This window comes from Salvelinus alpinus, chromosome 3 (genome assembly GCF_045679555.1).
Source record: "Salvelinus alpinus chromosome 3, SLU_Salpinus.1, whole genome shotgun sequence".
Classification (NCBI taxonomy): domain Eukaryota; kingdom Metazoa; phylum Chordata; class Actinopteri; order Salmoniformes; family Salmonidae; genus Salvelinus; species Salvelinus alpinus.
This window is the reverse complement of record NC_092088.1, coordinates 26,281,961-26,308,590: the sequence shown is the minus strand read 5'-3', so window position 1 is coordinate 26,308,590 and position 26,630 is coordinate 26,281,961. Positions and strand designations below refer to the sequence as shown.

Below are 26,630 nucleotides of genomic sequence, written 5' to 3'. Positions count from 1 at the left end.
AATGAAAGCAATAACAGCTTACCAATGCAAATTAATAGCGACTGTTCTATTATTCTACTGCAGGCCTCTATGAAAGTTTTCAATTTGGATAACATGGAGAACTACCTTGAGAATTGCTGGAAAATGAACACAAGCACTGGCAACCTCAAGAAAAGGACTTTGGCATTGTGAAATCATGCAGAAGTCACTTTGTGAAACACACAAATGAAATTGGTGCAGTACAGTGGGAAGGACAGTAGATATACATTTGGAATGAACATGTTTTGTTTATTGGAAAATTCTAGAAGCCTCAGTGAGGTTTCGGGATCAAGACATTGTTTCCTTCTCTAATTGAGGTAATTGAAATAGGTTAGCGCAACATTTGAAAAGAGAGGAGCAATTAAATAAAGAAATCAAATGACATTGAGAGTGGATTTTTTTTAGCATGACTGGAATTGCAAATGCCCTTTTCAATTCCACTTTCAACAAATGAAACAAGAAGCAGACAGTATGATAGACAAGGCAGTAAAATCAGAACTGAACATTTTACTATGGGCCAATCCTTTTTGACGTCTTCCATACATACCCATTTGATCAGACATTTTGATGTATAATTTAGATAGAAAAAAAATCACTGACAACATGACGGTTATATGTGAGTGCAATTTAAATTGTTGTTTAAAAATATACATATATATATATATAGAGTAGATTAATGTATAGTTGGACTCCAGTACCTATAAATTGGACACAGAATAGATATTTGTGACAACATTTTTATTCAAAATTGCTAAAAGGAAAATCAAATTTAATGAACCACGAAGAATAGAATAAAAAGCAAAAATCCCCTCCAATCTGAAACTAACATTTAAAAAAAAAAACTTTGCTGGGTGGAGATTATTTATGCAGAAATGAAGTAATAGGCGTTTACGTGCCACACTTACCACTGCCTCAATGATACACCGGTTTTATTTCTATTCGATTGCTTGAGCTGATGAAGGGTGCATTCATGTAGTCTCAACCCGGTGCTCGTATGTAAGGTCACCGGTCTGTATATGATCGTGATATAAATATTGATTTAAAACTCCTGAAATGGACAGGATGCTTACCAAACCTGCTATCCAGCTGGCCAGCTAGCTCATATCCTTCAGCACAAGGAAAATAAACCAAAAATCATCTGACTTGCAAACAGACTTTAACTGGTTGTAATAGTCAGAATCGATACACAAATATTGATAAACAGTGTCTTCAGAAAGTCTTCATACCCCTTGACCTATTTCACATTTTATATTACAGCCTGAATTCAAAATGAATTACATAATTTTGCTTTCTCATCTGTCAACACACAGTACCTTATAATGACAAAGTGAAAATATGTTAGAAATGTTAGCAAATGTATTGAAAATTAAATTCAGAAATATCTAATTTACATACATTAACTATTCACACCACTGAGTCAATACTTTGTAGGAGCACCTTCTGGTAGCGATTACAACTGTGAGTCTTTCTGGGCAAGTCTCTTTTTGAGAGCTTTCCACACCTGGATTGTGCAACATTTGCCCATTTTTATTATTTTCAAAATTCTTCAAGCTCTGTCAAATTGGTTGTTTATCATTGCTAGATAACTTCCAACCGCTCTGAAGATAGGAAACACTGTCACCACCGACAAATCCACTATAATTGAGAATTTCAATAAGCATTTTTCTACGGCTGGCCATGCTTTCCACCTGGCTACCCCTACCCCGGACAACAGCACTGCCCTCCCCTCTGCTACTCGCCCAAGCCTTCCCCATTTCTCTTTCTCCCAAATACAGTCAGCTGATGTTCTTAATGAGCTGCAAAATCTGGACCCTTACAAATCAGCCGGGCTAGATAATCTGGACCCTTTCTTTCTAAAACTATCTGCTGAAATTGTTGCCACCCCTATTACTAGCCTCTTCAACCTCTCTTTCGTGTCGTCTGAGATCCCCAAAGATTGGAAAGCAGCTGCGGTTATCCCCCTCTTCAAAGGGGGGGACACCCTTGACCCTAACTGCTACAGACCTATATCTATCCTACCCTGCCTTTCTAAGGTCTTCGAAAGCCAAGTCAACAAACAGATTACCGACCATTTCGAATCACACCACACCTTCTCCGCTATGCAATCTGGTTTCAGAGCTGGTCATGGGTGCACCTCAGCCACGCTCAAGGTCATAAACGATATCGTAACCGCCATCGATAGGAAACAATACTGTGCAGCCGTATTCATTGACCTGGCCAAGGCTTTTGACTCTGTCAATCACCACATCCTCATTGGCAGACTCGACAGCCTTGGCTTCTCTAATGATTGCCTCGCCTGGTTCACCAACTACTTCTCTGATCGAGTTCAGTGTGTCAAATCGGAGGGTCTGTTGTCCGGGCCTCTGGCAGTCTCTATGGGGGTGCCACAGGGTTCAATTCTTGGACCGACTCTCTTCTCTGTTTACATCAATGATGTCGCTCTTGCTGCTGGTGATTCTCTGATCCACCTCTACGCAGACGACACTATTCTGTATACTTCTGGCCCTTCTTTTGACACTGTGTTAACAACCCTCCAGGCGAGCTTCAATGCCATACAACTCTCCTTCCGTGGCCTCCAACTGCTCTTAAATACAAGTAAAACCAAATGCATGCTCTTCAACCGATCGCTGCCTGCTCCTGCCCGCCTGTCCAACATCACTACTTTGGACGGCTCTGACTTAGAATATGTGGACCACTACAAATACCTAGGTGTCTGGTTAGACTGTAAACTCTCCTTCCAGACCCACATCAAACATCTCCAATCCAAAGTCAAATCTAGAATTGGCTTCCTATTCCGCAACAAAGCATCCTTTACTCATGCTGCCAAACATACCCTTGTAAAACTGACCATCCTACCAATCCTCGACTTCGGTGATGTCATTTACAAAATAGCCTCCAAAACCCTACTCAATAAATTGGATGCAGTCTATCACAGTGCCATCCGTTTTGTCACCAAAGCCCCATATACTACCCACCACTGCGACCTGTACACTCTCGTTGGCTGGCCCTCGCTTCATACTCGTCGCCAAACCCACTGGTTCCAGGTCATCTACAAGACCCTGCTAGGTAAAGTCCCCCCTTATCTCAGCTCGCTGGTCACCATAGCAGCACCTACCTGTAGCACGCGCTCCAGCAGGTATATCTCTCTAGTCACCCCCAAAACCAATTCTTCCTTTGGACGCCTCTCCTTCCAGTTCTCTGCTGCCAATGACTGGAACGAACTACAAAAATCTCTGAAACTGGAAACACCTATCTCCCTCACTAGCTTTAAGCACCAGCTGTCAGAGCAGCTCATAGATTACTGCACCTGTACATAACCCATCTACAATTTAGCCCAAACAACTACCTCTTTACCTACTGTATTTATTTATTAATTTATTTTGCTCCTTTGCACCCCATTATTTCTGTCTCTACTTTGCACTTTCTTCCACTGCAAACCAACCATTCCAGTGTTTTTTTAGTTTTTATTTTACTTGCTGTGTTGTACTCACTTCGCCTCCATGGCCTTTTTATATTTTTATTTATTTATACATATATTTGTTTGCCTTCACCTCCCTTATCTCACCTCACTTGCTCACATTGTATATAGACTTATTTTTTTTCACTGTATTATTGACTATATGTTTGTTTTACTCCATGTGTAACTATGTGTTGTTGTATGTGTCGAACTGCTTTGCTTTATCTTGGCCAGGTCGCAATTGTAAATGAGAACGTGTTCTCAATTTGCCTACCTGGTTAAATAAAGGTTAAATAAAATAAATAAAATAAAAATAACCATTTTTAGATCTTGCCATAGATTTTCAAGTAGATTTAAGTCAAAACTGTAACTCGGCCACTCAGGAACATTCACTGTCTTCTAGGTAAACAACTCCAGTGTAGATTTGGCCTCATGTTTAGGTTATTGTCCTGCTGAAAGGTGAATTCATTTCCCAGTGTCTGATGTAAAGCAGACTGAACCAGGTTTTCCTCTAGGATTTTGCCTCTGCTTAACTCTATTCAGTTTGTTTTTTATCCTGAAAAACTCCCCAGTCCTTAACAATTACAAGCATACCATAACATGATGCAGCCACCACTTTACTTGATCATATGGAGAGTGGTATTCAGTAATGTGTTGTATTGGATTTGCCCCAACCATAATACTTTGTATTCAGGACAAAAATGTAATTGCTTTGCCACAGTTTTGGCAGTATTACTTTAGTGCCTTGTTGCAAACAGAATGCATGTTTTGGAATATTTGTATTTGGTACAGGCTTCCTTCTTTTCACTATGTCATTTAGAATAGTAATGTGGAGTAACTACAGTCGTGGCCAAAAGTTTTGAGAAAGTCCCTCTTTCCCATGCAAATGAACTGAATCCCCCCAAAATTTCAGCCCTGCCACAAAAGGACCAGCTGACAACATGTCAGTGATTCTCTCGTTAACACAGGTGTGAGTGTTGATGAGGACAAGGCTGGAGATCACTCTGTCGTGCTGATTGAGTTCGAATAACAGACTGGAAGCTTCAAAAGGAGGGTGGTGCTCGGAATCATTGTTCTTCCTCTGTCAACCATGGTTACCTGCAAGGAGACACGTGCCTTCATCATTCCTTTGCACAAAAAGGGCTTCACAGGCAAGGATATTGCTGCCAGTAAGATTGCACCTAAATCAACCATTTATCGGATCATCAAGAACTTCAAGGAGAGCGGTTCAATTGTTGTGAAGAAGACTTCAGGGCACCCAAGAAAGTCCAGCAAGCACCAGGACCGTCTCCTATAGTTGATTCAACTGCGGGATTGGGGCACCACCAGTACAGAGCTTGCTCAGGAATGGCAGCAGGTAGGTTTGAGTGCATCTGCACGCACAGTGAGGCGAAGACTTTTGGAGGATGGCCTGGTGTCAAGAAGGGCAGCAAAGAAGCCACTTCACTCCAGGAAAAACATCAGGGACAGACTGATATTCTGCAAAAGGTACAGGGATTGGACTGCTGAGGACTGGGGTAAAGTCATTTTCTCTGATGAATCACCTTTCCGATTGTTCGGGGCATCCGGAAAAAACTTGCTCTCGGAGGATGTGTTGGTACCATTCTTTATTCATGGTTGTGTTCTTAGGCAAAATTGTGAGTGAGCCCACTCCCTTGGCTGAGAAGCAACCCTACACATGAATGGTCTCAGGATGCTCTACTGTTGGCATGACACAGGACTGATGGTAGCGCTCACCTTGTCTTCTCCGGACCTACCTTGTACGGAGAAGACAATTGTATGTGTGGAATACAGAGAGGAAGTAGTCATTAAAAATCATTTTAAACACTATTATTGCACACAGTGAGTCCATGCAACCTATTATGTGACTTGTTAACCACATTTTTACTCCTGAAACATATTTAGGCTTGCCATAACAAAGGGGTTGAATGCTTATTTACTCAAGATATTTCAGCTTTTCATATTTTTTTAATTAATTTGTAAATATTTTGAAAAACATAATTCCACTTCCACATTATGGGGTATTATTGTTTGTTGGCCAGTGACAAAAAAACTAAATTAAATACATTTAAATTCAGGCTGTAACAGAACAAAATGTTGAAAAAGTCTAGGGGTGTGAATACTTTGAAGCCGCTGTGAAACTACTAAATACTCCTGTGTTTATAATGGATTTTAAAAAGCAGCACCGTTCAGTTTGTGTTTTGCGGAGAGAAATTCCCCAACTCGAAACAGCATCAGTTATTTCCTTGTAGTTTGGTCCTGAGACATGTAAGACCCTTCTAAGCACGTAAGACAGAAAAGCGTTTAACAGGCAGAAGTATCACGTTGTCCTCTTCTCCATCTCTTTCCCCCGGGCCTCTCTAACAACATCTTCTCTCCAACTGTTCAAAATGGTGTACGGCATTTCTTCTGGTTCTCTGAAGTCTGCTGGGTGGTCTTGTTTTTTTGTTTGTTGGTCCTCCCCCTCTTTTAACCTGCCCCCCCCCCCCTCCCTCCCTCTACACAGGTCCCAGTGGCACCAATATCATCATAGGCTCCATCGCAGGGGCAATTCTGTTGGCAGCTATAGTCCTAGGGGGGACCGGATGGGGATTTAAGTAAGAGTTCTGTCTGGAATGCCTCTGAGTGTTTACATTCCTGTGTGCTTCTAACAGCGGACACGCGCTAACCGCAAGCGCCCATCGAATGCTTATTTTAACCCAAAATGCTTACGCATGCTACTGTATAGGTGCCTGCATTTATGCCTACGTTATACATCATACGAAATGAATGCATGTCAAAAGGTCTCAATGCACACTGTATGCTTCACTCGTTACTCAATTCCTGCACATACTGCAGGTGGACACTGGATGGCTTGCTTTACCTTACAACACATGCAATGCCCGGTGAATGCTAATTTACCTTGACCTCTGACCTACATTTTCCTGTCTGTAGTGGCCAATCCTGCTCTGCATGGCTGTCTTGGATGCTTTCCTATTGCTTTCTCAATGAATGTGTGTGCTATGCATATGCAATTGTATGCTATACGGTGACATGCTTGTAAGCTATGCTAGCATACTATGCAAGTGATTTTCACAAATGGTAGGTTCTATGCAAGTGATTTTCACAAATGGTAGGTTATGGCAGTCCTGTACTGTTGTCATAGAATCCTGATTCTTTGCCTGTCTGTTCTTGCGCTAAGTTTCTAGCACAGCAGGGACTGCATGTGTTCATGTCACTACAATATGACCCATAGCCAAAAGGTAAATTCTCTCTCTCTCTGTCTCTCTCTCGCGCTCTCTGTGTTGCCATGGATACAGGAACATCCGAAGAGGAAGGTATGACCCCGCCCAACAGGCTATGGTCTGATGGGAACTCATCCCAAATTACCCCCATGTCATCCCAAATCATCCCCCATGTTTCATTCACCCTAGTCCCCAATCCTATCGTCCCTCATCCATATAGGCACCTATCCTGCTATCTCTATCCTAACCCATTTCAATTAGGCTAGTCCCACTATTTCTAGTCTCTTATCCTAGTACCCAAATCCTGGGTGCTAGTTTGTAAAGTTTGCTTAATTTTTGTATTACACTTCAATATAAAATGTACTTTCCATGTCCTAGTACCCTATCCACGCCTGTTAAATCCCATTTCACATCCCTTTCATACCCTAGTTTCTTACATATGTATACTATATAATACCACTATCTCACTGTGCTCTTCCCAATGGACTTCACTACCATTCATATGGACAGTTTCCCAGATACAAGTTAATGCCTAGTCCTGGACTAAAATGCACTTTCAATGGAGATTTTTTAATCGAGGACTAGGCTTAATCGGGGTCTGGCAAACCGGTCTATAGTGTTTAGCCGCTATCTGTATAGGCGGTTTGCGTTTTGCGTCCCACAGCCACATATCACACTGTCGTGTCAGCCCACACTGACTCTTTATGGTTGACTTCGATTGGCTGTCCTGGATACCAAATAAAAGCTGAACAAGTATTTTTGAAGTGAGAGAGTGTCGGTTGTCAATAGTACATCACACAAATAATTACAAACATTAAGCCGATGGATAGCCTGGTAGTAACCCTATGGGCAGTGGGCCTTTTCTTTGACACAGTGTATAGGCCTACTTACACTGTGATGTATTCCATTGCTTTTAACTTCTCAAACTCTTTTCCTTTCCTTCTCCCTCGCTTTCTCTTCCCCTCCTCTTTTTTTCTTTCTAGATCTGGAGGGGGATGAAAACATCTGTCCATTTGCTGTCCTGTCTTCCTTGCACTGTGTCCTATCCACTTTGAGGGGAGAAATCCAAAAGGTGTCTTCCGTTCTCTTAAACTACAACTCTCACAATTCTCCCCGTCACGGTTCCTTTTCATTTTCTGTATTTCCTGTCAATCTTCCAGCCACAGACGTCTCACCTTTTTGCCTTCGGTAGGTTTAACCTGAAATACATTCTCCGAAACCTTGACCGACAAGGGCCACACATTGTGTCACATAGAAATAGATACATTTGTGTTTTATCACTATGTTGTTTGTGTCATATCCGAAATGTAAGTTTGTCCCCATTGACTCCCCATAGCTTTCTTTTTTGGGGTTTGAGGATGTTAGACCAAGCTGTCCAGGACATGTATACTCTCCATACAAGTGCTTGTACTGAAGTAATATCAATTTGACTTAGTCTTTCCTGCCATTTAGACTTTTCTACTGGACTATGACACTTTAAAAAAATATATTTCCTGTGATGAGGGAGGAAGGATGAATCTGATATCCTATGTAGGGCTGCTAGTAAGCTTCTATCTCTAGTTGCAATTTACTAGTGGGTTAGTTCAACAAGCTGACAAATACCATACAGCCTACTACAACCATGTAGGTTGTATGGTACAATAATAATAACAACATATGGGACCCAGCGGGCAAAACTGGTTGAAATGATGTCATTACAACCTGAACAGAAATGTTGACAGTTTTGTCCGCTGTGTAGGTCTGGTCTCCAAAGACGGTTATCGTAGCTCTTTGGTTAGTGATGGTGAACTGCAAGCAGTAAATGGAAAAAACGTATATTTTTTTTCATTAGACATGACGGCATGGTTGGGTTAATTGCGTACTCTGCTTAGCTAGGCATTTCTATTAACATACCATAATAACATAAAATAATCATCATTTATATTCTTCTAGTATGTTGCTCTTCAGTATCAAACAGTAATCTAGCGTTAATCAGTTATCCAATCTAACATAATATGCATAAACGTGTGAATGTATAGCTCAACCTTGCAAGTGGGCGAACGCTTGTCGCAATCTCTGTCTCGATATCAAGTGTACATTTTGTACGGAGATGGCTACCTAGCTAGGTGAAATAGTCTATTGCACATACACATCCAGACGTGAAATGTGTATTGTACTGTATAATATGTAATCCATATAGAGATTGAGTGTGAATACATGTATGCTGAATATGGGTGCTTTAGTACATAATGTATATTCTAGGCGCTCAGATGTTTTCGACAGCTGGGACATAGTCGTATCTGCTCAAACGAAAGCACAAGTTTGTGAGTGGACTCAAATCTTCCCTCTTTTTCTGTATCCTGCATCAATGGGAGATTCCGTATAAGCAAGACGTTTAGACACTTGAGCTTCATTACAATGGTATTCGTCGTTGACAGACTAAGTATTTAATTGACTGACAAAGTCGAATCAAGCGGCCCTTTAATTAAAGGGACAGTACACCCCATTTTAGTGAAATTTGCCGTCACCTAGAATCCGTTGACTACTTTCAAAGCGAGACGAGCTTGAATAAGAAAAACAGTGGTAGCTTGCGTGTGCCGCTGTCTCACTCCTTCCTCTCAGTAACTAATGGAAGAGTATTGTTTTAGGTTCAGAGTGTATTCTGCGTGTCACCAAACACAGACCTACCTCTCCATTAGAGGTTCTGGTCATGTTTAAAGTTACACTGCCAGCCTAAAGTAGCATCAAGTATACTTGAACTCTTATTTAATCCGTATCTCTATGTGTGTTCCAAAATGTTAGTCAAGAATGGACATTTCAGGAAGCTTACCATCACAGTCCATTTACTCTTGTTGTTCGCCTCATAGGATATCGTTCGCTTCTAGACTTAGAATGTAAATATTTCCGGTGTATAAAACAATGTGTATGACCTTGAACATTTTTTAATACCGTGGCCTGTTGGTGTTTTTATGGAGGCGTTTCTGTCGCATGTTATTGTATAGTTGCCATTGACTGAATTCGGGGAGTTCGTTGAATGAAAATTTAAGCCTGAGCCTGTTCTCAGGATCTTCCTCTTGCCTTTTGTTATTTTATATGTTTAATGTCGGCTGTTTGTTCAAATTCTGGGTTGTGTAATAGGCTACCGTGTCGTTTGTTTCAATGTAGATATTTTACATTCCATGGGTAAGATGACAAAATAGCTTTTTAAAAGTTGAACCTGGTACAATTTACAATGCCACTGTCGATGAAAACGCCTAGCGGGTTAGGAGCGAACTACATCTTTAATATCTGTCCTCCTGCCTGAAAGAGTAACTGTTGACATGACTGGTTCGGTCCTCATCTGTTGCTGGCCTTTAGTGTGCCTTGTACATCCCGACACAGCCTCCTTAAGATCTGCCTTGGAAGGCCAGTGAACCTTTTCTCAGTCCAACAGGATACTCGAAATGCTCTTAACGGGGTTTAATGCTCTTTTTGTAGAAATAAGAGAATGCCGGTTGATATTAAAGTTATCCCTATGTAAGATTCCTAATAGTTACACCAGGCCTCCAGGTTAAGTCTGGCTTTACTGTTAAAGTGATACAGTATGTGGTCGAGCCAATGGGTAATTGGGAAATTGTGATATAATGACGACGTATGTCAATAAATACGTCGTATTTACATATTTTGCCCTGTTCCTAGTGTTGCTTGGTAACCATACATCTCTAAAAGCGTGTAATGTGTAAACAGGATAGGGATATAGAAAATAAATGAGGAATTATTTTATTTCCGTTTTACCTTTACACTGACACTCAATGATCCCTTTTTCTCAGGCAATTGTCCGTTATGCTGTTTGATAGACTAGCTATGAAGACTTAGCGGAGCTTTGTCTAAACTATATTTTGTAAGTGATCAAATATGATGATTTAGTTTGTTGTTTTGGGACCATTAATACACTGAGCACTGTGTTATCGAAGATTCTTGAATTTAATAGACCGTTTAGGAGTTGACCCCCCCAAAAGAAAGTTGACCAAAAGACTGCTTTGGGGTTGACAAAAATGTAGTTTCGGGTTGACCAGAAATGTGGGGACAGATTAATACAGGCGATTTGGTAGACCTTAATCAAGAGATAATAGCCAAATGGGCCTCTGTAATCCAAATGTTTGATCTCTTTAGGCTCATTCCTAGTTTTTAATTTGACCCCCACACAGTCTTGGTAGACTTTACCAACCCTCCTGTGTGGCGCACTTAACAGCCTTTGTATGAGTGGAATAGCATTGGCTGTACATGTAAACATAATCCATGTGTATTTGTACATTAATTTGATTTGACTTGTATAATATATGCAGAGGTATTCATAAAACCATTTGTATTGGACTGACCTATCAAATACCAGTGCACTTAGATAACCTGCAATATCTTTAAATAGCAGACTTGAAACCCAACAGTGAAAATGTGTACATTTTGTGTATAATTAACTGTGCATTGCTTCCTGGCCTAGTGATTCCAGGATACGTATTGCATTTATATAGAATAGCGTCGCTTTGAGGTTATTTACTTTTGGTTTACTGTTTAGGACTTGAGTTCGACTTTTTCCATGTGTGATGTGTGCAAATTCTGGAGCTTTTCTTTCTTTCTTTGACCTCCCTGCAACTGTATATTTGAATTACAATTCTGGAACAGATATCGATTATTGACTTCATATATTTTTTAAGACCTAATAGGAACAGGTGATGACATTTAATGACGAGAAAATGGGGAAGAGAATGAAGAGAAATAAAATTGAAGTGTGAAAACACATTGTCTTTCTGTTTTATTCATCGTTAGTCAAGAACAAACCCTTAGGAATCACCAACGTCCCCTTTAGCTTTGGGTTGTGACCATCTAGCCAGGATTGATTCCTGATAGTCTCCAAGCCCTTCAAACTCAACATCAGAGTCCTCCATGGCAGCTTCTTCCGGACCCAAAAAGTCCTGTAAAACAAGGTCCACACACAACCGATACTGTGAGTCAAGGTCTGTGTCTATGTTTGTGTTATCAATCGTAAGGTTATATACAACCTTTTTTAAAGGGGAATTCAAAATGTCGTGTTGTGCCTACAACCCTAACGACTCAGTGCAAGACATTTAAAGAACGGATCATGTTATAGCGTTACAGGCACAATATGAAATTAGGACTTCTCATTGAAGTTCCCCTTTAATTACCTTAAACTGCATTATCCTACCTCATCAGACTGCAAGTAGTTCTCTGCAAATGCCAGCATCTGTTTCAGCAAGGTGGTATGGTTGTAGTACCTCAATGCTTCCTGTTGAAACGGAGCCAAATTATTCTTTCATGTTCACTTTGGACACAATCTGCAAGCCGACTTTGACTTTTTCATAAAGCTTGTTAGCCTCAGTTCCTTGCATTTTTCAATGAATCCCTGCCCTAACACAAGTTAAGTATAACAAAACACGAAATGGAAGTATCTACAGACTGAATTATTTCACATCTTTGTGATTTGGTCTTTTTCCCATAATGCCTGAGTCGAGGCAAACAGTGTTCATGCACAGAGTGGAGGCCTGCGCTGAGCATTTGCATTCCTAGATCACCATGGTGATTTTGAACAGAGCAGGGGATTGTCCAAGTCTAGGATTCCTATTACAGGGCCGTGCTAGGTCGGAGACTGAGAAGCGGAAGGCCTAATTCCAAATCAATCCCTAGCTGCCTATGTATTTCCTTCCTGTCTCTCTGAAGTTACTAGTCCAATTCCGTTTCTCCCCGAAGTGTGCACTCATTTACTCATTTACCACGTTTGGTTTTGGGGAAGCCTAGGAGGAGCACTACAGGTTGTAACAAAACAGGCGCAACATCCCATAGTTGAGAAGGCTGGATTAGTGAAAGCAGTTTAATAGAAGAAAAAAAAACCTGCTTTCATTTATCCAAATCTATACGGATCCGTAAATACCCCAATGAAGGCTAACAGGAAGGATGCATTGGCTGTCTATTTCACTTGGTCTTTCCAGTGATTCCTCGCAATCTATCTCCTCGCCTCCTTTTCTGCCACATTGGAGTAGGTCCTTTGTCGCTCCCTTCCGACTTCCTTCTCCAATGGGTTTAAAGAAAGAGGCGAGGCGAGAGGACGTGAGGAATGTTGAAAAGGTAAATAGAGCCATTCTCTCACCACCCTGGGTGTGAAGCTGTGGTCATCCAGGCCCCACTGCTCTCTGTAAGACTGGTAGTATAACATATTCTCCCTCATGACCTTGTCCTCAGGGTCAAAGAGCCCGTAGCTGGATGCACAGGGGGCCGCACTGCGGGCATCATTTACTGTATTGAGAAGAGAAGAATAAACTTGTCCTTTATTTGGACTCTTTCGTTTAGTCCTGGTACATTTTTGACATGATTGTTAATCAAAGTAAGACGGTGGATAATATCTACATTATATGACTATGGTTGGTGCTTACACTTATAATAAGCAAATTGCAGGTAGTGATACATAGTGGCGATGAATTTCTCTACAAAGTAGCCGCCAACATTTGGCATTAGGTTTTCCTCACACTTCACCTCGCATCTCAGTGCATCAACATAGGCATCTGTGAAAGAAAGTGGCAAAATGAGTTAGATTTAGTCCTAATGGTCATTCAAAGTCATGGTACATAACTAATTCAACCAGAATTGAGCCTACTCCTGGGTTTATATAATCTGGGTCTGTATAGCCAGCCCTGACTGCCAAATATAAGCAACCTTTGACCCTGGCCTCCCTGAGGAACCACCATCTCTGGCTCCTTCATGCAAAAACCACTCTCACATTTATAGACCGAGCTATGGATGCAAGGACTGACCATCCATGATATCAAAATGATACTTCTAACCATGTTTTGAAGCTATACAGTTTTCAATTACATTGTATACAAACAATGGAGCGTTACAGGCTAATATGTTGGATTCTGATGGGGCACGACTATAACCTCATGAGGCATTTAGAAGATACTCTTCAAGAATCAATAGGCATATATCAATAATTTAAAAGTCCAAAAATCGATGTAGCAATCGCAAATTACCCCTTTTTTTAAAAAGAGCTTTTCTTCCATTTCCAGATTCTAAGATTGCGACTTAGTTTTGGAAAGCACTCAGCTTCTCACTATAAAAAAAAAAAAAATCAAACATGTATATTGCACATTCTTCTAAGGAACCGTGGTTTTACCCGGGTCTGCCTTCAGTGTATTTGGGTCTTAGTGAGGCAGCAGTAGCCTACCTGCCAGTGTGGGGTACAGGTCTTTAGTTTGGGGGAGGTCGGCGTCGCAGGCCCCCTGGCACATGGCCTGACACAGGCTGTACTGCTGGAGGTACTGGCTGAGGGCCTGCTCCATGTGACTGATACTGCTGCTGAAGTCCTCAGAGTTGAACAAGGTGACCGCTTTCAGGAAGCTAACCTTGGGGGTGACAGGGTAGTGTGGATGTCAGGGTTGGGGGTAAGTTTCATTTCATTTGAGTTAATTCTGGAAGAAAACTTACATTTGGAATTACATGGAATTGATCCCAACCCCCCACCCTGAGTGACAGAGTAATGTGAATATTAGTTCACCTGTAGTGATGGGGTATTGTGAATATTAGTTCACCTGTAGTGATGGGGTATTGTGAATATTAGTTCACCTGTAGTGATGGGGTATTGTGAATATTAGTGATCCTGTAGTGACAGGGTATTGTGAATATTAGTGAACCTGTAGTGACAGGGTATTGTGAATATTAGTGAACCTGTAGTGACAGGGTATTGTGAATATTAGTTCACCTGTAGTGACAGGGTATTGTGAATATTAGTTCACCTGTGGTGACAGGGTATTGTGGATTGCTATTAGGTTGAGGTCAGATTGTAGTGGATTTTGTAGTACCTTTTCCCACCTCTCCTTTATGCTCACCTCATAGGGGCGTTCCTCGTGGTCAATGAGATAGCCCGCCAAGTCAAACTCTCTTTTGTATTGGTTCATGTGCTGTGTCATGACCGGGTCCTCTGGGTTTCTCTGTAGATAGGTGTGGGCTGACGCCAACGCCTTCTGGAGGTCATTCATCTGGGAGAAACATGACACAGGCCAAGCAGTGAGGCAAGTGGTGAAGGCCCTGTTGGAATACTCATAAAATGCATCCTTCCTTCATCCAAGTTATCACTGATCTAACATAAGTTAATTGGTGATAGCAATGCTGTAGATTAGAACTCTTGCTAACATCAATCGAGTCATGTCAGATCAATGATGACTTCAAGAAAGGGAGGAAAATACAATTTGAAGAGTATTCTAACAGCAGTGGGACAGATACTGTATGTAGACAGGGGAGTCTCAATTGTCCAAAGCGGTTTCCTCTCTTTGTATCTTTTCCATCATTGGAACTGATGTGAGGCAGGACTTTGGGCTACTTTGAGCTGTCTAGTACTTTTCCAGATCCGTGATGGGTTTGCTTTAGACCAGTGGTCACCAACCGTTTCTGAGTCAAGATCACTTTCGCAAGTCAAAAAGCATGCTGAGATCTACAGCTCTTTTTTTAAACAAGACTTTTCTTTTTTTTTAAGTACATTAACCGAATAAACAGTTATTTAAAAAAATGTATACTTTGTTTTTATTGAGGAACACAAAGAAAGTACAAATATAGTCAAATAAAAGAACAAAAAAGATCTGGCAGTTATAGTGCACTTCATACCTTCATCATATTAGTTACATTGACATCTTTGAATTAGACCTTTTTCAAGTACGAAACCCATTTTTCACAGTATTCCTGACCTCTCTCCTCTTGTGTTCTTAAAGCAAAGGTCATACGCTCTATATGGTGTATTTCTTCGACAATGTCTATCCATTGTGTCACTGTGGGAGGGTCTTTTTGTAGCCATTTCCTAGTGATAGCCTGTTTACTGGCTGCCAGTAGGACCTTACTTTTCTCTGTTGTGTACGTAAGTTATCAGGTATTTCACTCAAGTACAAAGAAATGAATGTTTGTTCAATGTTAGATCTTATTTCTCCCCAGTAAGTTTCGATTGCGGGGCAGGTCCAAAAGATATGAGAGTGATCCACCCTCAATAAACAGCATTCTCTCCAACAAGGATGTAGGGAGCCAGACTGTTTTGATTTCAGTTTAGGTGTTATGAGGAAACGTATGACATTCTTCCATCAGAATTCTCTCCATGACCTTGAGTTGGTGGAGCTTTGTTGAGTCTCTAATATGTTCAACCATGTTTAATCAGTTATTTATTTCAATGTTAAGTTCCTCCTCCCATTTCTTTTTAATATAGTTTTGTAGAATGTTTCTTTGAGGATTAAATACCCAAGTAGAGATTTGAAATAGTTTTTTTGTTACACCCCAAGTTGTATGCGTTAGTGAATACTTGGATTAATTGTTGAGGTGCTCGAGGGTCAATCACTTTTATCTCCCTTAAGAAATACTGTAGAACTTGTAGGTATCTGTAAAAATCTTGTTTATCCAAGCCATGTTTTTTACTTAGGTCCTGGAAGTTATCTAGGTCCCCATTCCTTATAATTGTACTGAATGATGTGATGCCTTTCTGCGTCCATTGTTTAAATCTGCTATCCTGAGTTGCAGGGATGAAGCTGGGATCTAATGCGGGCCAACTCAGCAGTTTGACCTCTCTGTTTAAATTATTTTGCTGAACTACCCTAAACCATGTTTTCAGAGAGAAATTAATCCACAGATGTTTGTCTATTGTATATTTCTATTACCCTGTCCTTATTTCCCAAAACTGACTGTATGGGTATCTCTGTGAGGTAATTACAATTTAGCAATTAAACACTGGAGTGGTAGATGTGCAGAAGATGAATGTGCAAGTAGAGATAAGACTCCAGCTTCAGTGATTTTTGCAATTCGTTCCAGTCATTGGCAGCAGAGAACTGGAAGGAAAGGCGGCCAAACGAGGAGTTGGCTTTGGGGATGACCAGTGAAATATACCTGCTGGAGCGCGTGCTACGTGGGTGCTGCTATGCTGCTATGGTGACCAGTGAGCTGAGATAAGGTGGGGCTTTATCTAGCAAAGACTTATAGATGACCTGGAGCCAGTGGCTTTGGCGACGAATATGTAGTGAGGTCCAGCCAACGAGAGCATACAGGTCGCACTGGTGGGTAGTATATGGGGCTTTGGTGACAAAACGGATGGCACTGTGATAGACTACATCCAATTTGCTGAGTAGAGTGTTGGAGGTTATTTTGTAAATGACATCGCCGAAGTCAAGGATCGGTAGGATAGTCAGTTTTACGAGGGTATGTTTGGCAGCATGAGTGAAGGATGCTTTGTTGCGAAATAGGAATCCGATTCTAGATTTAATTTTGGATTGGAGATGCTTAATGTACGTTTGTTTATCCCATGTGTAACTCTGTTGTTTTTGTCGCACTGCTTTGCTTTATCTTGACCAGGTCGCAGTTGTAAATGTGAACTTGTCCCCAACTGGCCTACCTGGTTAAATAAAGGTGAAATAAAATCCAATAAATAAAAAATGTGAGTCTGGAAAGAGAGTTTACAGTCTAACCAGACACCTAGGTATTTGTAGTTGTCCACATATTCTAAGTCAGAACCGTCCAGAGTAGTGATGCTAGACGGGTGGGCGGGTGTGGGCAGCGATCGGTTGAAGAGCATGCATTTAGTTTTACTTGCATTTTAAGAGCAGTTGGAGACCACGGAAGGAGTTTTATGGCATTGAATCTCATTGGGAGGTTTGTTAACACACAGTATCCAAAGAAGGGCCAGAAGTATACAGAATGGTGTCGTCTGCGTAGAGGTGGATCAGAGAATCACCAGCAGCAAATGTGACATCATTGATGTATACAGCGATATACTGTTATAGTGATATACTGTATATTTGGAAGTAGTAATGGTGAGTGGACATTCCCCCTTTCTCTTTATATTGGATATTTTTCCAGCTCATGTGAAAAGTTTGGATGTGCTTAAAACCATAGTAGTCCATGTTGTTTTAGGCCTAATATTATATGCCCATGGGGAGCAATTATCGTGCCTTTAACTGTATTTATATAGTCTATTTAAAACAAGTTGTTTCGTTTTATTAGAATTGATTAGATTAATTCACTTTCTAAGTCTTATCAATAGTGAATTTAATCTTGCTTTTTAACAATTTTTGGCATTTCCATGGCTCAGATACAATACATTTTACAGTAGGCCTTTATCAGTGCGAATGCTATGCTAACAATATATTTCTAGATAAAAACATGTTCAACATATTTAGCAAATATGGGATAGGCCTACATTTTTGTTGTTACTGTAAACTATTTAACAAATTAGGCTATAATGGACTAGTAGGAGTTGATGACAATGCATAAAATACCATATACACAACTTGAAGCAAACACATATTTAGCCATGGGGCACATTCTGATTGGCCAATGAGGGGTTAAGCCTCAATACACCTTCAATTTGTTTATTCATCAAAACTCAGGCCTTTTGCGCCACCGCCAGCTACTGCGCTCATAATTCTGGTTGTGAAAATAGCATAAATATGTATTTCTGAGCCCAACATGTGACTTACCTGGACATAAGCAAAGTACATGTAACGGTAGGGCGACCTATTATCGAAATCATCCATCACCTCTTTTCTAGGGTAAGGGAGCGAGAGCGCAGGGAAGTGCGTCCTGCACTTTTTCAGGCATGATGCTCGCATCAAAATGCGCCAGAAGATCTGCATATCCCCGGTGGTGCTGGCCATGACAGGCTCCTGTAACTGTACATGACTGGCATTACAGTTTTGTATGCAGTATGTCACGCTGTCTTTCAGAAGCCGATGCAGGCGTAAACTTAATTCAATGAATTTGATACAGTCCGTCCAATTTTCTGAGGCATAATTGTCCAAGCCTTGTGCATACGCAGACTCGATTGGAATGAGCTCCTCTTGTGGGAAATGTCTAAAGTTGTAGTTGTCATACTGCGCGACCACTACAGTGGCAATAAAACACAAAGAGATTGAGAAAAGAGTTCCTTTTACGCGTTGGAGATTGGCGACCATGATAAGTGCATTCATCCAAGTTGCGCATTTGTCTCCTCTAGCCAATAGAACGGGATTGTGTTTTTCCATTTACTTTCAGGGAGAGGTGGGCTGGCAAACCGTTTAGGGGTCTTGGGGAATTCACGAGTTGGACAGTTGTAGCCCGTGGTTTCGGATTTCTAGCTGTCATAACCTCCAGTTGTCATATCGTAACATGTTTAGTTGATCATTTAAAACGCGTACCACGTGCGTAAAAATATATGTCGTCTAGTTTACAATTCCATTAGCTGAATGTGAACGAGGGTCCCTTCAGGCTACTGGGCCACTGGAGATAATTTAGGCTGAGATCAGCTTGTTGCGTGACAGTAGATGGATTAAATAGGATGTATGCCTATCTGTTTAGGAAATGTATCAAAGTAATTCAACTCAATCTTTAAGCATACCATTGCCTCTACCAAGAGGTCTGAATGGCACAGGAGGTAGTGCACTTACCTTGACTGCAGAATAGCTGGTTCAGGACCTGGCTATTCCCCCTCATTGAATCACTGCAATGGTTAGTTGTCTAGTTAAATAAAGGTTACATTTAAAAAATGGTGGCAGCAGTGGGATAACCCTATAGGAAAAGTCTATACGAACACTCCTGACCTGAAAAACTATATATAATTTCAGAATTGGTTAAACATTAGATTTTGGTCATTTGTTTTACTGGTCAGGAGTGTTGTTACAGCCTCTCCCTAGCCAATAACTTTCAAAACGTCTTTATGCTTCGAGCCACATGCTCTGACAATGCTCATTGCACATGAGTTTGGCATTGATTGTTTGCATAGGAGAGACCTATAGGTCCACTGACAGTGAAAGCAAGTCATAGAACGGCCGCTGCTCATCTACGCGCTGAGTCTGAGCAATCCCACTGCAAACTGGAGACTGTCCACGTTTACAACATTCCTTGCCAAGAGGGAGAGAAGCCCCCCCCCCTCTTCTTTAGGAAAAATCCTGTGCAACTCCGTATACAGGGTTTAGTGTAGTGTAGAAACGAGTGAATGAGTGTGTTTCAAGACTGATGCAGGCCTATAAATTACTTATAGAAATAGTTTAATACTTTTTTTAATCAAGATTCATTCTTATTTATAATGTTTGCAAGCAGCCTTTTATTTTTACTGCTGAAGACGTGGTCGTACGTTGGATGCAATCCCACAATTGGAGATGTAGTCGTGGACAGATATTCGATACCAAAACTTTGTCCCAGAGAAGTAAAAAGTGGGGATTATGTTCGTTATCACTACAATGTGACATTCCAAGATGGAAAAACATTTGATTCGAGGTAAGATACAAATAATAATCATCTTTGTCAAGATTTTTAAGCACTGAATAAAAATGTGTTGATGTCCGTTATTAAGTTTTGTTGATGTAGCCTTTTGCAAAAATTGTGTAGCACACAGTGGGTTATTATAGTCATCTGTAGGCTAGAATATTCTGCAGTCCTGACTGAAGTTCCATAAATGCGTGCATTACTTTGTAGCCATCGATCCTAAAATAAAGACAATTATGTTATTATGTATCCGGCTATTGGGTATCGTACATATTATGTATGTAATAAAGCTAAATAATTATATGCAAAACATGGAAAATTATTTGACTGCAGCTTGCCTTTCGTATAGCATAGGTAGGCTACAGGCTTTGCAGAATGGAACGCAATCACGGCCATCTTTTGAAATGGTTACAAACTAAAAGCAGTTGAATGAACTAAGATACTCATTCGTCAAAGGGAATAACTATTATTGTAATGCATCAACTTCATTACAAATGAATGCCAAGAAATAGCCTATTGCCCTATTCTTTCTGCATAGGCCTACTATTTGCTGTCTAACTCTGTCATCCTTTCATGTCCTGGCCTGCTCAGCTATGAGAGGGGAGCTGCGTCGATAGGACAGACAGGCCAGGGCCGGCTCATCGCTGGCATCGACAAAGGGATTCTGGGCATGTGCGTCAACGAGAAGAGAAAAGTCACGGTGCCACCACACCTTGCCTATGGCAGTCTTGGAGCAGGTACTCTACACCGAGTTATATCGTTTACTTTTCCCTGTAATGTCCTTAAATCAACAGAATGAGAGCTAAAATGGCCACCACAGTGGAATTTGGTGATTTAAATTTGACAAAATTGGTGTATACTTGTCATAAGTGTTTATGAACTGCTTCTAATGCCTTAGTGCCTAATGTCTTATAATGAACTTGACTTATTAGCCATTGTATTGCCATATAGGAAAACAAATACGTTGATTTAACAATATAGGGCCTTATAAATGGTTATAACAAGGACATGTAATGTTAGTATTAAATGCAATTACAGCACCCTCATATTGAGGCATTATAAAAAATAAGTCAAATATTCAAAACATTCAAAACATCTAAAAGGCGTATAAACATTTTGACTTTTTTTCATCTAATTGTCTATTTGAATGTATTATTGTACTTTTACTACTTATCCACTGTCAGGTGATGTGGTCCCTCCCGACAGCACTCTGGTGTTTGACCTGATGCTGTTGGACATGTGGAACAAGGCTGACCTGGTCGTGACTGAAACCGTCAGCAGTCCCCGGGACTGCAAACGCTCTGTGAAGCGCACAGACTTTGTGCGATACCATTTCAATGGTACCCTTCTGGATGGGACCCCCTTCGACTCCAGGTGAGTCCACTCCTGGACAGGGAGTGAAAGCATAAGGGTCAGGGTGGACAGATGGTAAGGTACCCAGTGGTAGCGTGGAGTGAATTTCGACCCATTTGGATTTATTTGATGAATAAATGCATTGTGAAATCAGGGTGAGATCTTATTTAAAGGGTACAGACATAAGGACTTCATAAGCCATACATAACACATGTCAACAACCACAAGTTGACATAGGATGTCTTACGTAGACCGACATAAGTGCCTTCAGAAGGTTTTCACACCCCTTGACTTTTTCCACATTTTGTTGTTACAGCCTGAATTTAAAATGGATTACATTTAGATTTGTTTGACACTGGCCTACACACAATACCCCACAATGTTAAAGTGAAATTACATTTTTCAATTCATTTTTAAAAGTAATAAAAATATGAAATGCGAAATGTCTTGAGTCAATAAGTGTTTAACCCCTTTGTTATGGCAAGCCTAAATAAGTTCAGGAGTGAACATTAGCTTAACACGTCACATAGTAAGTTGCATGGACTCACTGTGTGCAATAAATAGTGTTTAACATGATTATTTTGAATGACTACCTAATCTCTGTACCCCACACATACAATTCTCTACATCATTCAAGTCTGTTGCTTTATGAGAAGGTGTTAAAGGTCCCTCAGTCGAGCAGTGAATTTCAAACACAGATTCAACCACAAAGACCAGGGAGGTTTTCCAATGCCTCGCAAAGAAGGGCACCCATTGGTACATGGGTAAAAAAAATAAAAAATCTGGCACTGAATATCCCATTGAGCATGGTGAAGTTATTAATTACACTTTGGATGGTGTATTAATACACCCAGTCACTACAAAGATACAGGCGTCCTTCCTAACTCAGTTGCCGGAGAGGAAGTACACCGCTCAGGGATTTCACCATGCAGCCATTAGTGACTTTAAAACAGTTACAGAGTTTAGTGGCTGTGATGGGAGAAAATTGAGGATGGATCAACAACATTGTAGTTACTCCACAATACTAATCTAATTAAGAGTGAACAGAAGGAAGCCTGTAAGGGGAAAAAAGGAAAAATCCTAGGGGGGAAAATGTTGAGGTGGTAGCATCATGTTATGGGTATGCTTGTCATCAGCAAGGACAAGGGAGTTTGTCAGGATCAAAATAAATATGAGAGCAAAGCCCAGGAAAAGAAGTTATAGGAAAATCCGCCTCAGTCTTCTGAAAACCTATTTATTTTTTATCAAGACAATTACACCAATCTTTATGCCAAAGACACACCAGATTGGCTTTCCAAGAGGTGTTGAGTGTTCCTGAGTGCTCTAGTCTCAGTCCTGACTTAAATTTGCTTGAAAATCAGAGACAAGGTTTGAATATTACTGTCCATCAATGATTCTCAACCCAATTTAATGAGCTTTAGCAATTTTGACAGAAACAATTGATATACAGTTGAAGTCGGAAGTTTACATACACATAGGTTGGAGTCATTAACTTGTTTTTCAACCACTCCACAAATTTCTTGTTAACAAACTATAGTTTGGGCAAGTCAGTTAGGACATCTACTTTGTGCATGATACAAGTCATTTTTCCAACAATTGTTTACAGACAGATTATTTCACTTAGAATTCACTGTATCACAATTCCAGTGGGTCAGAAGTTTACATACACTAAGTTGACTGTGCCTTTAAACAGCTTGGAAAATTCCAGAAAATTATGTCATGGCATTAGAAGCTTCTGACAGGCTAATTGACATCATTTGAGTCAATTTGAGGTGTACCTGTAGATGTATTTCAAGGCCTACCTTCAAACTCAGTGCCTCTTTGCTTGACATCATGGGAAAATCAAAAGAAATCTGCCAAGACCTCAGAAAAAAAATAGTAGACCTCTACAAGTCTGGTTCATCCTTGGGAGCAATTTCCAAACGCCTGAAGGTACCACGTTCATCTGTACAAACAATAGTACGCAGTATAAACACCATGGGACCACGCAGCCGTCATACCGCTCAGGAAGGAGACGCGTTCTGTCTCCTAAAGATGAACGTACTTTGGTGTGAAAAGTGCAAATCAATCCCAGAACAACAGCAAAGGACCTTGTGAAGATGCTGGAGGAAACCGGTCCAAAAGTATCTATATCCACATAACCTGAAAGGCAGCTCAGCAAGGAAGAAGCCAGTGCTCCAAAACCGCCATAAAAAAAGCCAGAATACTGTTTGCAACTGTACATGGGGACAAAGATCATACTTTTTAGAGAAATGTCCTCTGATCTGATGAAACAAAAATAGAACTTTGGCCATAATGACCATCGTTATGTTTGGAGGAAAAAGGGGGAGGCTTGCAAGCCGAAGAACACCATCCCAACCATGAAGCACGGGGGTGGCAGCATCATGTTGTGGGGGTGCTTTGCTGCAGGAGGGACTGGTGCACTTCACAAAATAGATGGCATCATGAGGTAGGATATATTGAAGCAACATCTCAAGACATCAGTCAGGAAGTTAAAGCTTGGTCGCAAATGGGTCTTCCAAATGGACAATGACCCCAAGCATACTTCCGAAGTTGTGGCAAAATGGCTTAAGGACAACAAAGTCAAGGTATTGGAGTGGCCATCACAAAGCCCTGACCTCAATCCTATAGAAAATGTGTAGGCAGAATTGAAAAGGCGTGTGCGAGCGAGCAAGGAGGCCTACAAACCTGACTCAGTTACACCAGCTCTGTCAGGAGGAATGGGCCAAAATTCACCCAACTTATTGTGGGAAGCTTGTGGAAGGCTACACGAAACGTTTGACCCAAGTTAAACAATTTAAAGGCAATGCTACCAAATACTAATTGAGTGTATGTAAACTTCTGACCCACTGGGAATGTGATGAAATAAAAGCTGAAATAAATCATTCTCTCAACTATTCTGACATTTCACATTCTTAAAATAAAGTGGTGATCCTAACTGACCTAAGACAGGGAATTTTTTTACTAGGATTAATTGTCAGGAATTGTGAAAAACTGAGTTTAAATGTATTTAGCTAAGGTGTATGTAAACTTCTGACTTCATTTGTATGTTGCCCCTAAGAGTTGTGCAAAGTTGGTAGATCCCTATTCCAAATAATGGTTGCCGAAGGTGCTTCCACCAAGTATCAAGTATCTCGGGGGGTGGAGACTTATCCAATTATGATATTTCACTTTTATACATTTTTTCTGAATTATATAAAATGTTCTATAACTTTCTTTCACTTTGAAAACGTGGAGTAGGTTGATCTGGTAAAAGATAATACAAACAAAAAAACATGAGTTTTTATTTTTTTTCATCATCTTTCAAATGCAATAGAAAGTCCATAATATAAAATTGCGTTTAGGCGCAATATATATTTTGGCCACTAGATGGCAGCAGTATGTGTGTGCGCAATGTACAGTTCAATCCAGTGAAGTATTGCAATACTGGACAATATTTTGCATCAAGTCTGCCCAAATGTGCCGAATTGGTCAATTGATACATTTAAGTACATAACTATAGAGAACATACACAAATTATATGGTAATACAAAATATAAGTTTACACACTCCCAGGAATGTCATACATGATCTGTAGGATAAAAATAAATAAATTGTAATCCTCTTCTTTTTTTTTATATATATATTATAAGGCAGCAAAATGTGAAAAAAGCTCGAGGGGGTGTAGACTTTCTATAGGCACTGTACATTGCAATTATGTTGATGTTTGATACTGTGACATAAAGAAAACTACAACTTGTGGTTGTTATGTCCTTATGTCGATACCCTTCAAATTAAGTGTTGCTACATTCGACAGTGTTACATTTGGCCACTGCTGAAACTAACAAGAGGGGCATCATCTGACAACAAGCGACTAAATGACTACCAATGATTTGCTGCTACTGTAGCTGGGATTTATTTCACATCATGACGTTGCCTGGAAACCCGACTTTGAATTGCATGGAATTCTACGTCGGGCAGAAATGAGCGTTTGAATCAGGAAAGTTACTTCTCACAACTTCTACAAGCCAGAATGTTGAATAAAATTCTATTTGAAAGTACTTTGTCCGTGCGGTTGGTCCTTTCAGCGGTAGGAATGTGAGACAATATATCCACAGGGAAGTATAATTACATTAACTTGTCAACGTGCTGGTAGTGCGTTCAGATTGCTATCACCTGAAGCATGCTCACAAGATAAAAATATATGCACGAGACACATGTTTACATGGTTCTGCGCATCCTTCAGGTGATATAAATTTGAACGCACTACCAGCGCTTTGACAAGTTGATGTAATTATACTTTCCTGGGGATATATTGTCTCAGATTCCTAGCTCCGTAAATAACCAATCGCACGGACAACTGGTAAAGTACGCTAAAATATAATTTTATTGAACATTCTTGCTTGTAGAGGTCATGAGAGGAAGTTTTCCTGATTTAAACAGTCATTTCAGCCAATTTAGAATTATATGCAATTCAATGTCAGGTTTCCAGGCAAATCATGAAGATGAATGGTTCCAAATATCACACAACCCTGAAGTCAACTGAACTTCCTTCCAAATTAACAGTCCTGTCTGTGTGTGTGTGTGTGTGTCTGTACTGTGTTATCCAGGTGTGTGTTAAGAGGAGGAGGAGGATGTGTGTTTGACTTTGCGCTTGTGTGAGCCCTACGTAGCTACAACAAGGGGCAGACCCACGACAGCCTGGTGGGGGAGGGCTGGCTGATCAAAGGCATGGACGAGGGCATACTGGGCATGTGCGTGGGGGAGACCAGAAACATAATTATTCCACCCTTCCTGGCCTATGGAGAGAAAGGATCTGGTAAGTACAAGAATGGAAGGAGGGGATAGAGTTATGCGAGAGGTGGGAGGGTTGTGGGATTATTCATGTTTTCTTTTTACACGGGTCATATTCATTAGGCAGAGAACGGAAGAAAGCGGGAGGGTCTTAAACAGGGAGGAACTACCGGGACTTGTCCAATAAGAAATGCTAATTTTCGTTTGCCATTGCAAACCGTTTTACTACGGTGTGTCCTGATGAATGTAAAGTAAGTAGCCTTGCATGAGCCAAGGCCGGATCACCTCATAGGAGCAGGAGCCTATCTCCTGTTTCTGGTGGGTGAGGCAGCTTGATGTATAGTACACCGCTTGGACAGGACGCTAGTCTATCGCATGTCCAATTTTCTGTCTTTCGTATGACTCGGACGATCGAATGCCTACCTTCCAATCTCAGGGCGGACACTAACCACAAGGCCACAAATGAATATGACCCTGGTTAAATTTACGACCGGTTTTTCCAAACTGGTAAGAAATCATTTAAAAAATAGATTGTGTTGAAGGGTTTAATTGATTCCTCAACCTGTTTTAATCAG

At 40.7% G+C, this 26,630-nt stretch overlaps 3 protein-coding genes across 8 annotated transcripts in view; 2 read left to right on the top strand and 1 right to left on the bottom strand.

Moving 5' to 3' along the window:
* LOC139570439 (disintegrin and metalloproteinase domain-containing protein 11-like) overlaps positions 1-11,452 on the top strand; it is a 57,848-nt gene extending 46,396 nt beyond the window's left edge. For 3 of the 5 annotated variants that reach the window (XM_071392320.1, XM_071392318.1, XM_071392322.1), the window contains 2 exons: positions 5,982-6,072; positions 6,775-7,467. In XM_071392320.1, the coding sequence (XP_071248421.1) occupies positions 5,982-6,072; positions 6,775-6,823 (140 nt within the window). In that variant the 3' untranslated portion in view covers positions 6,824-7,467. Of the gene's footprint in view, positions 1-63; positions 393-5,981; positions 6,073-6,774; positions 7,468-7,682 lie in introns of those variants that run through there. The other 2 variants (XM_071392319.1, XM_071392323.1) reach the window with 2 other exon arrangements.
* A 2-nt stretch (positions 11,453-11,454) lies between these two features.
* LOC139570443 (cartilage-associated protein-like) lies at positions 11,455-18,905 on the bottom strand. Of its 2 annotated transcripts, none has more exons than XM_071392327.1 (7): positions 18,168-18,905; positions 14,526-14,702; positions 13,892-14,069; positions 13,101-13,229; positions 12,818-12,963; positions 11,879-11,959; positions 11,455-11,627 (listed from the first exon to the last, which is right to left on the bottom strand). In XM_071392327.1, the coding sequence occupies exons 1-7, from the start codon at positions 18,708-18,710 to the stop codon at positions 11,496-11,498; spliced, it is 1,386 nt and encodes a 461-aa protein (XP_071248428.1). In that variant the 5' UTR covers positions 18,711-18,905; the 3' UTR covers positions 11,455-11,495. The 2 variants fall into 2 exon arrangements, with proteins under 2 accessions (XP_071248428.1, XP_071248429.1); XM_071392328.1 differs by having other exon boundaries at positions 14,553-14,702; positions 18,168-18,900.
* Positions 18,906-19,603: 698 nt separating this feature from the next.
* The window catches only part of fkbp10b (FKBP prolyl isomerase 10b), a 14,798-nt gene continuing 7,771 nt past the window's right edge, over positions 19,604-26,630 (top strand). The window contains exons 1-4 of the mRNA XM_071392326.1: positions 19,604-19,941; positions 20,521-20,666; positions 21,114-21,303; positions 25,935-26,080. Coding sequence (XP_071248427.1) covers positions 19,751-19,941; positions 20,521-20,666; positions 21,114-21,303; positions 25,935-26,080 — 673 coding nt within the window. The 5' untranslated portion in view covers positions 19,604-19,750. The remainder of the gene's footprint in view (positions 19,942-20,520; positions 20,667-21,113; positions 21,304-25,934; positions 26,081-26,630) is intronic.

Excerpts from the sequence above, each read along its gene's own strand:
- LOC139570443 (XM_071392327.1), bottom strand. The coding sequence starts at position 18,710 with ATGGAAAAACACAATCCCGTTCTATTGGCTAGAGGAGACAAATGCGCA. Across the intron at positions 14,703-18,167 it reads TGTACTTTGCTTATGTCCAG|ATGAATGACCTCCAGAAGGC; the intron begins GTAAGTCACATG and ends TGTTTCTCCCAG. Across the intron at positions 13,230-13,891 it reads CCTGTACCCCACACTGGCAG|ATGCCTATGTTGATGCACTG; the intron begins GTAGGCTACTGC and ends TTTCTTTCACAG.